The sequence below is a fragment of the Peromyscus maniculatus genome, chromosome 10 (genome assembly GCF_049852395.1).
Source record: "Peromyscus maniculatus bairdii isolate BWxNUB_F1_BW_parent chromosome 10, HU_Pman_BW_mat_3.1, whole genome shotgun sequence".
Lineage (NCBI taxonomy): Eukaryota > Metazoa > Chordata > Mammalia > Rodentia > Cricetidae > Peromyscus > Peromyscus maniculatus.
The window spans coordinates 5,782,340-5,792,383 of NC_134861.1; the positions used below are offsets into that span (position 1 = coordinate 5,782,340).

The 10,044-nt window shown below is 51.2% G+C and overlaps 1 protein-coding gene across 7 annotated transcripts in view; it reads left to right on the forward strand.

Annotated features, from left to right (window-relative positions):
- The window catches only part of Ctbp1 (C-terminal binding protein 1), a 25,788-nt gene extending 17,050 nt beyond the window's left edge, over positions 1-8,738 (forward strand). For 4 of the 7 annotated variants that reach the window (XM_076545749.1, XM_076545747.1, XM_076545750.1 and 1 more), the window contains 5 exons: positions 5,436-5,650; positions 5,947-6,077; positions 6,719-6,846; positions 7,207-7,324; positions 7,775-8,738. In XM_076545749.1, the coding sequence (XP_076401864.1) occupies positions 5,436-5,650; positions 5,947-6,077; positions 6,719-6,846; positions 7,207-7,324; positions 7,775-7,961 (779 nt within the window). In that variant the 3' untranslated portion in view covers positions 7,962-8,738. The remainder of the gene's footprint in view (positions 1-5,435; positions 5,651-5,946; positions 6,078-6,718; positions 6,847-7,206; positions 7,325-7,774) is intronic. The other 3 variants (XM_076545746.1, XM_076545748.1, XM_006972896.4) reach the window with 1 other exon arrangement.
- Positions 8,739-10,044: the final 1,306 nt, after the last annotated feature.

The window sequence follows — 10,044 nt, forward strand, 5'->3', positions numbered from 1 at the left end:
TTGCCTCTTATAACCGAAACACCCTTTGATCTTTCACAGAGTATACGGTGTATTTCTGTCTGGGACAGCCCTGTCTGTTTGCAGCAAGCCCTCCCTGCCTGCCGTCTCTGCTCCATCTGGCACAGCTTGCTAGGTTCCTAAGTCCTGCTGAAGTGGAGCCCCAGGGCAGGGGCCCTGGGTCTGTGCTCCCTCAACAGACGTAAGGGTTCAGGTCTTCTCCATGTATCTGTCTTGCTCAGGAGCTGTTACTGTTGACAGGGTTCTGTTGGTCTGTTTAACCACTGGACAGATGAAGCTGCTGTGAACAAGTTTAGACATGTCTCTTTGTGCATGTGACACTGTTTTTCTTTGATTTAACGGAAGTGGAGTGACTTGACAGGGCAGGCAGGAGGCCACCAAGGCATTCTTTAAGCAGGTGTGTAGCTTTGGCACGTCTTAGCTGGGTAACTGCCCTAGGAGTTCGGACTTTGCTGATACTCACTAATGTCAGCATTAGTGCTGCCTCTTTTTTGTTGTTGTTGTTGTTTGTTTGTTTTGTTGTTGTTGTTTTTGAGACGGGATTTCTCTGTATAACAGTCCTGACTGTCCTGGAACAAACTCACTTTGTAGCCCAGGCTGGCCTCGAACTCACTGAGACCCATCTGCCTCTGCCTCCTGAGTGCTAGAACTAAAGGTGCGTCACCACCGCCAGGTACCTCTTGTGTTTTAATCTGCATCTTTCCAATAGCAGAGGAAAGAGTGCCTTTCCTGCTGGAATGCCTGGCCATTAGAGAACCTTGTGCCTGGGTTGTGAAATATGGCTCCTGTTGTGTTCTCTTTCATTTGTCTTGGTGTGGATCTGCAAGATTCCATCTATGTTCTGCCTCGGCCTTGTCAGACAAGTGTATTGACACCGTGTACCCACTTAGCATCTGTGACGAGAGCAGATTCTGGTTCTGAAGAAATCCTGCTTACTACTTACAAGTTGTTGCCTTTTGTGTCCTAAGTAGTCTCTGCCTGCCCCAGTGCTGTGAAGATCTTCTTTCTTCTAGAAGCTTCATACTCGTGATCTTACAGTCTCAGACCACCAGAGTCATACACCTTGCCTAGTGCTATGAGTGTATTATGCCAGAAACATAGGCAAACATGTTTGTGTCTTTCCATAAGAACAATAAATTCACGGGCCCAGTGGTTTTAGTGGCAGCAATTTGTTAGCAATTCTGCCTCCCCAGTAATCTGGCCAAGGTGAATGCAGGAATTTTTTTTTTTTTGTTTGTTTGTGTATTTTTTTTGTTTTTCAAGGCGCCATATTTCACAACCCAGGCACAAGGTTTCTCTGTGTAACAGCCCTGGCTGTCCTGGAACTTGCTTTGTAGACCAGGCTGGTCTTGAACTCATAGAAATCTGCCTGCCTATGCCTCCTGAGTGCTGGGATTAAAGGCATGCTGCCCAACTGCCTAGCTTTTTATTCTTAAAGACTTATTTTTAACTGGACTCACTCAGACTTATAAGTAGAAGCTCTCAGCAAGTACAGCCTACATCTCCCGACAGTCTGTTCCTGGTGTTTTTCTTTGGCTTCCTTCATTCTCTTGGCTGAAAGTTTTGCACACTCTGCAGCCTCCTCCTCCTCCTTTTTCTTAGTGCATTGTTTCTGTAGAGCTGTGTGTTGGTGTTGGTGTTGTAGGACATGGGGAGGAAGAAGATGCTGAATCTTGGGGGCTTTGGTCCCGGGCTGCTTCTTTGTTTCTTTGCTCTCTGGAAATATATTGGCAGATGTCTTAGTTACTTTTCTATTGCTGTGACAAAATACCATGACCAAGGCAACTTATAAAATATTTAATTTGAAGGCTCATGGTTTTAGAAGGTTGTGTCCATAGCCATTATGGTGGGGAGTATGGTAACAGGCAGGCGGGCATAGTGCTGGAGAAGTAGCTGAGAGCTTACGTCTGATCCACAAGCACAAGGGGGAGAGAGAAAGAGGGGGGGGCATGATGACATCCCTTCTCCAACAAGGCCGTATACCTCCTCCTAATCCTTGCCAGACAGGTCTACAAACTAGGGACCAAGCATTCAAGTATATGAGCCTATGGGAGCCACTCTAATTCAAATTACCACAGCAGACATCATCTTTAGAGAGATTGAAAAGTTTTGGATTTTGCTAACTCTTTTGGTCCCTAACTACCAAGTAGTATCTGTCAGTCCAGAAATAGCCTTCTCTCCTGTTTTTTTTTATTTTTTTTTTTCTTTTTGGTTTTTCGAGACAGGGTTTCTCTGCGTAGCTTTGCGCCTTTCCTGGAGCTCACTTGGTAGCCCAGGCTGGCCTCGAACTCACAGAGATCCGCCTGGCTCGGCCTCCCGAGTGCTGGGATTAAAGGCGTGTGCCACCACTGCCCGGCTTATTTTTTTTATTTTTTTAACAATAACCCGAGTTGAGAACACTCAGATTGGTATCCACAATGCATCATTGAACAAAGTTGTGTTTCCTCTCTCTAGTTCTCTTTGGTCTATAACAAGAATGCCCTTACTCAATAGCAGTCACACTTTGCTGTGGGTCAAGAGACCTTGCTTCATGGGAAAACCTTGTTAGTCATTCATTCCTTTTCCTTTTGTTGGTGTGTGTGTGTGGGGGGGCGGGGGGGGCGTGTTTCAAAACAGTGTTTCTCTGTGTTGTCCTGGCTGTTCAGGACCTTGCTCTATAGACCAGGTTGGCCTTGAACTCATAGAGGTCTGCCTGCCTCTGCCTCCCAAATGCTGGGATGAAAGATGTATGCCGCCACACCTGGCCATGTCATTCATTTTTGATAGTTCCACTTTAGAATCAGCTTATCAGTTTGTGTTTTGTTTAATTCTTGTGGTGGTGTGAGAACACTGCTCTCTGAAAATCACACACATGTCCTCAAGACATACATGACCCTATTATTTCATGTTTTGATTTCTCTTAGCAGCATTCTGTACTGATCAATACAGAACATTGCACAGAGCTTGTTAAACTTGTTAATGGGCTTGCCCCATGCTGGTGATAGAACCTAGGTACCAGCCCTCTGGCCAGATGTTTGGTATAACTACTGTTAGAGCTTGTGTGTGTTAATTTCCTGTGGTGTTGAGAACACACTTGGTCTTTGCATACTGACCCACCCTGCCGTTCCCCTGGATTCTGGTTTGCAGGTTCCCTGTGCCCTGCTGGGTCACCTGCCATGCACTGTGCTCTCTCCTCCAGTGTATTTCACTCGCTTCCGTTCTTTGTTCTTGCCCTTTTGGCATTAGCTGTGATGGCCAATGCTTTATGGGATGGAAGGCACAGTGGGTAGAGCTCTGTTGTTTACTGTGGTCTCTTACGGTCACCCAGCCTGTCACTGTTACCGTACAGCTTTCGCTGACTGAATGTTGCTATGGCACATCTTTTCTCCTCCTTTCCCAAACTTGATTGTCTTTTGTGCTTTAAAAGGTTTTTTTTTTTCAATTTAGTTTCCTTTCTGCTTTAATTAGGGTCATTTCTGCTGGCCATTGTTCTCTCTTTGGTGTTAGACTTTCTGATGGGTTCTTTACTGCAGATACAGCTTTTCCAGCTCTGGAATGTGTGTCCAGGTCTTTTGTAGAGGACAGTTTCTCTGCTGGAGCTCACTGTCCTCTCAAATTTATCACGTGCCTATGACACGTGTTCTCAGCAGCTATCAAAAGTCCTTTCAGCTGATGCCACCATCTGGGCCGTCCGTGGATCTGCTTGTTTTCCTTTCATCTGTTACAATGTCTGTGGTATGTAAATCTCCTCTAGAGAGGACTAGTAAAGATTAAAGGACATTTATACCTAGAGTGGTGGCTCTGTGCTCTTAGGGGTGTCAGTCGGCCTGGTGCTGGCTGACAGCTTTTGGTACTTCAGGAGACAGCTCTCTGAGAGTGCCTTCTGCCCATGTTCGGGGCAGCCCCAGCCCTCACACTGGGGAGGTTTTTCTCTGTGGCCCACTGCCCACATTCTCTGTGGCAGCTATCCTGCGCTGAGAAGCCCTTCCCTCATTCCTTTTAGACTCTGCAGAGTCCTCCCTCCTGGCCTGTGACAGGCAGGCCCCTGGCCTCAGCATTCCTTCACAGGCTTCGGTTATGAAGGCTGGGGAGAAGCCCTCCTGACTCGCCTTCCTTGTCCTTTGTGCCCTAATCCTGCAGAGTCCTGGGGGTAGAGGGGGGGCAGGGGGTCGAGCTTTGGTGGGCCCTGCCCTACCTGTTGGTTCTGCTGCTTCACACTTATTCTTATCACCTTTATGTCTCCCACAAACTTTAACTTCCTGGGGAGGCTGTCCTGGCTCCCTGTGTCCTGCCAGGATGCCTGACTCCTCAGTGCTCTTTTCCTGGTGGGTATTACCTTTTCTCTTGATGGATGCTTGCAGAAGAGACTGTGTCCCCAGCGTTCTCCTACCAACAACTGTGATGTCTGTGTTCCCTCTGTATCCAGCATGCACTTAATATGTGGATATGTGGAGCCATCCCCATACCATGAGCCTGTGGCTCTCATGCCAGAGCCAGGCCTGCCTCAGAGGGCACAGGGTGTAGGTCTGTGGAGTTGGGCCAGGAAGGTGGCAGATACACTGTGTGCACTGTACCCTCTCTGCTGCTAGATTCTTGTTTTTTGTTTCTTTTTTTCTTTCAAGATTTATTTCTGTTTTTTTTTTTTTTTTGGTTTTTCGAGACAGGGTTTCTCTGTGTAGCTTTGCGCCTTTCCTGGAACTCACTTGGTAGCCCAGGCTGGCCTCGAACTCACAGAGATCCTCCTGCCTCTGCCTCCCGAGTGCTGGGATTAAAGGCATGCGCCACCACCGCCCGGCTTATTTCTGTTATTTTAATGTGTGTATGTGTGTGTGTGTGTGGCGGTGTGTGTGTGGGGGGTATGTTCATGTTAGTGCAGTGCCTACAGAGGCCAGAGGCGTCAGATCCTCCTGGAGCTGGATTTAAAGGTGGTTCTGAGCTTCCTGACATGGATGTTAAGAACAGAACTTGGTTCCTCTCCAAGAGCAGCAGACATTCCTAACTGCTGAGCCATCTCTTCAGCCCTGTGCTGCTAGATTCTAATGGTATATGAATCTGGGAGAATGTTGTCCAGTATGGTCCCTATATACACTGTTAGTGGCAGTGGCACACACCAGAACTGAGATTCCAAGGATGTCTGATAAGTGACCCAGTGGTCAGGGAAGGGGACCAAGCTGATTGTGTATTGGCTTTGCAGACCAATGAGTATAGCTGATCAATGGCAGGCTGTTGGAGGGGGGCAGCCAGCTCCTACCCCTTGATTGTGGTGCCTCAGCACCTGGGAGCAGGTGCCTTGGCCGAATGTTGGTGACTGAGGCCTCAGGGACCTGGCAGAACTTTGGCAGACAGGCAGGGTTATATTTGAGAGCCCTTGAATCCTGGCTGTGAGGCCAGCTTCAGGCCCTCAGGATGCATGTCTCACTTCATCTTGACTCTGCCAGGTCGTGTGGGCCAGGCGGTGGCATTGCGGGCAAAGGCTTTTGGCTTCAACGTCCTCTTCTATGACCCGTACCTATCTGATGGCATCGAGCGGGCCCTCGGGCTGCAGCGTGTGAGCACCCTGCAGGACCTGCTCTTCCACAGTGACTGCGTGACCCTGCACTGTGGCCTCAACGAGCACAACCACCACCTCATCAATGACTTCACTGTCAAGCAGGTGCACTGCGGCTGTCCTCCCCTCCCCCTCCCCTCAGGGTGTGCCCCCACCCCCACCCCAGGAGGCAGTGGACCTCTGGCCAAGACAGCAACAGCACTTAGATACCCGAGTCTGTCTCACTCTGTTGATACACCAGGGTGGACCTGCTAGTGCCACTGCCCACCCTGGCCCAGGGCCCCTCCCAGAACTCATCTGTATTGGCCCGGGTGGGTGGGAAGTGAGATTTGCTTGTGGGTGTGCCACCACAGTGAGAAGCTCCAGTGTCAGTCACTCACATGGTCATCCTGTCTTCTCAGATGAGACAAGGAGCCTTCCTGGTGAACACGGCCCGTGGTGGCCTGGTGGACGAGAAGGCGCTGGCCCAGGCCCTGAAGGAAGGGCGGATCCGTGGCGCGGCGCTGGACGTGCATGAATCAGAGCCCTTCAGGTGCCCCTGTGCCCCAAGATGCCCATCAGCCTGCTGACTATGATTTGGAGACTGTCTTTCAGCTCTGGCCTTTTGCTGGCTGGGTTAGGGGAGGGTTTGCTGTCTGTTCTCAGGTGGGGACAAGAGCCTCAAGATTCTATCCAGCCTTGGCCACAGTTAGGGCCTAGGCTTAGGGCTTGGCTTGTTTCTCTATTTCTCTTGATGTCCATCATGGTCCATGGTCCCCAGCCTCAGGTAACCATGGGGCCAGGGCTAGTTTGGCTTTGCATGCAGCCTCTAGTCCTGTTTGGGCAGATTGCTGGGGCTCTGACAGCTGACAAAACCCATCTTGGGGTCACGGACCAATGAGTGGTTAGCCACTGAAGAGCTAGCAGTGGAGTCTGTGTGAGAGCCCACACTCCTAAGGTTTGTTCTGCTGGGCAGGGCTGTGCGAGCACCCATCAGGGCTCCTCCCCTAAGGCTGCGAAGACCTTCTACCCATTATTGTTAAGACCTTGGCGTAGGTTTGAAGGTCCTGCAGTTCACTTTCACAGATGCCTGGGAGCAGGTCAGGGGCCATCAGATCCCAGGGCTGGCTGTCTTCTGCACCTCCCCAAACCTGAGTGCTCAGACCTCTCTGACTGGGTATGTGCTATCCTCAGCTTTAGCCAGGGACCCTTAAAGGATGCCCCCAACCTCATCTGCACCCCTCATGCTGCATGGTACAGTGAGCAGGCGTCCATTGAGATGCGAGAGGAGGCGGCCCGGGAGATCCGGCGAGCCATCACAGGTGGGTAGCTTTGCTGTCGGACTGACAAGTCTGTTCTGTGCCAGTTGAGGGGAGGTGACACTTGGTTGTGTCCTCACTGGGGGTCCCTTGGTATGAAGTTGGGTAGCATATGTATCATTTTCATATATGAAGAGCTGCCGGGCTGAGTGCTGTCAGCGGCCTGTGAGCTGAGGGCACATGTGCAGGGCTGAGGTCTCCAGGTTGGGAGCTGACTTCTCAGGTGGACAGGCCCTGTGGTGTTCATGGGGAGTAACCCAGGGTGAGGGGAAGGGTGGCTGCGGGCCTGCTTCTTGACTCTGCAGAGGCAGCAGTTTTAACCCACCTTGCTGTCTCTCCCCGGTGTACCTCCCACCCTCCCAGGCCGGATCCCAGATAGCTTGAAAAACTGTGTCAACAAGGACCACCTGACAGCTGCCACCCACTGGGCCAGCATGGACCCTGCTGTGGTGCACCCTGAGCTCAATGGGGCTGCCTACAGGTGAGCAGGCAGGGGCAGAGGACAGCCTCCAGGACAGTGAGGCTTGAACCGGGACCGTGGCCAATAGGTAATGCAATAGGCCGTGATGTGGCTGGGGATTCACCCTTCTGTAGGCCCGCCCTGGGAATGGAGAGGATTGAGTGGATGGCGCAGTCCGCTTACCTGGGGCTTTGGGAAGGAGGTCACAAGGCTTGGCCTCAGGAGCCTCCTAGACAGAGGGGTGCTGGGCAGAACTACTGTTGGGGCACAGAGTAGTCAAGAGTCAAGGAATGGGCTTGGGGAAGACCGCAGGTGAGAAGCCAGGCAAGGATGCTGCCCAGACTGAACAGGTGCTCACTGCCCCCAACCTTTCTGGACCGCAAGGGTCACTGATGCCCCATGCAGAAAGGGCTGTGTGCAGCCGGTGGAGTTCTCTATAGATGACCTCACACGTCTGCTCTCCTCTCCCAGCAGGTACCCTCCAGGTGTGGTGAGTGTGGCCCCCACTGGCATCCCAGCTGCTGTGGAAGGTATTGTTCCCAGCGCCATGTCCCTGTCCCACGGCCTGCCCCCTGTGGCCCACCCACCCCACGCTCCTTCTCCTGGCCAGACTGTCAAGCCTGAGGCGGATAGAGACCATACGAGTGACCAGTTGTAGCCTGTGAGGAGCTCTCCAGCCTTGGCGCCTGGTGGAGGGCGCCACATGCCCTTGGACCCAAGTGTGCAGAGGTGGCATCCAGTGTGGGCCTTGGCGCTCCAGAGACTGGCCCGGGCGTGCACTAGGCGGGGCAAGAGGAAGCACGTCCCCAAGTCGATTGTAGTTGTCCCGTCCTGTGGGCTGGCTCACTGTCCTGTGTCCTTTGGTTCCTCGTTAAGCAGAAGAAGTTAGTAGCTGATCCTATCACGAATGTTCTTGTCTGTGTACAGTTTCTAGAACATCACAGAGGGTTTGTTTGCTTAGCTGTCAACAAAAGAAAACCTGAGGGAGCATTCAGCAAGTCAGTTTGAGATTATTTTTCCTTTTCTACGTTGGAACGTGCCCCGGAATGTGGCCGTCGGCACACTTCTCAGGACAATGAATCCTTCCCGTTTTTCTTTTTATGCCACACAGTGCATTGTTTTTCTACCTGCTTGTCTTATTTTTAGAATAATTTAGAAAAACAACAAAGGCTGTTTTTCCTAATTTTGGCATGAACCCCTTTGTTCCAAATGAAGACGGCATCGCGAGCGGCTCCGAGGAGTGTTTGCAGTGCCCAGTGTGCTCAGGACCAGTGGTGTCTGTCCTGGGGGAGGCAGGGGTTGGCAGACCCTTGCCTGCGTGGTGCCGTCCTGCTGATGTGGTAGGCTAGCAATATTTTGGTTAAAATCATGTTTGTGACTGTAACCATTTGTATGAATTATTTTAAAGAAATAAAAATCCCAGAAAGAGCCAGCATGCCTGGTACCGGTTTTAGTGGCTTCATCAAGTGGGAGCAGTGGTGGGTCCCTCCTGGTCCTGGCTGTCATGACCTCCAGGGCCTGACTCGGCTTCTGTGGAGCAGGCAGTCCTGGGGAGACCCAGAAGAGGGCAGCAGCAGGTAGGGCTGCAGTCCTCACTGTGTCTTCAGGGGACAGAGGGCCCTGCGTTGGGGAGGCCACCCTAACATGCAGGGAGGGCAGGGTAGGGGCTATACAGCTCTGACCACCGCTTTTGCCCAGACAAGAGCCCCTGGGCCAGCAACACTTGTACTGACATTTTAGACAAACCCACAAAGGAAAAAGCAACAGAAAATTATTACTAAACAGAAGTCTTAGCACACATGCAAAGTGCCAGGCAGTATATGGTTCTGCTCCCTGTTTCCTCCATTGCACTGTCTTTAGGTGTGGGCTTTGATCTACTGAACTAATTTGACAGTGATTCCCAAAAGGGTCTGAGCCTGGCAGTATTGGTCCAGCCTGGGAATCAGCCAAAGAGGCACTGCCTCGGTGGATGCTGAAGTAGTTGAAACTAGACACAAGCCTTGTGTGTAGCCCTGTAGAGCTTCAGTGACTAGGTGACAGCATTCCCAGGGCTCAACTGTGTATTTTTAATTGGTCAGATTGATATGGAATAATGAATGTCTGAGACCTGGGGTTATAAGACTAGGGCATAGTAAAAAGCAGGTGGTGGCCGGGGAGATGGCTCAGTGGGTAAGTCCACTTGTGTTGCAAAAACATACTCTTGTGTTTGAGTCAGCACGATGTAAAAAGCCGGGCATGGCTGCATGTGCCTATAACCCCAGCATTAGGGGACAGACAGGTGGATCTGGGGAGCTTGCTGACAAGCCAGCCTAGCCCAAACAGGAAGCTTCCAGTTCTGTGAGAGACCTTATAACATGGTAGTGAGTAATGAAAGAAGACAACTGACATTCTGCTCTGTTCTCTGCACGTGCAGGCACATGTACCCACATTGTGAACAAGGGGAACACATCTAATAGCTTCACCTTTCAGTGGGCCGAACTGTAGAATGACTGTCGGAGGGGGGAGTTTGTTCAGATAAGATCAAAAAGCACCAATCATGGGGCAAAAACTGGACTGATTTGTGTTTAGGCTCCTTGGTAACACCTGTTCTAGAAAAGACTGTGGGCCAAGATACCGGAATGGTAGGGCGTGCAAGGGTTCTGTGGCAGCAAGAACAGAGCTCCAGTCCCTGGAGCAAGAGTGAGAGGCTGTTCTTCAGGCCCAGGCAGAGTTTGGGCAGGCTGGACAAGGAGCAAACCAGG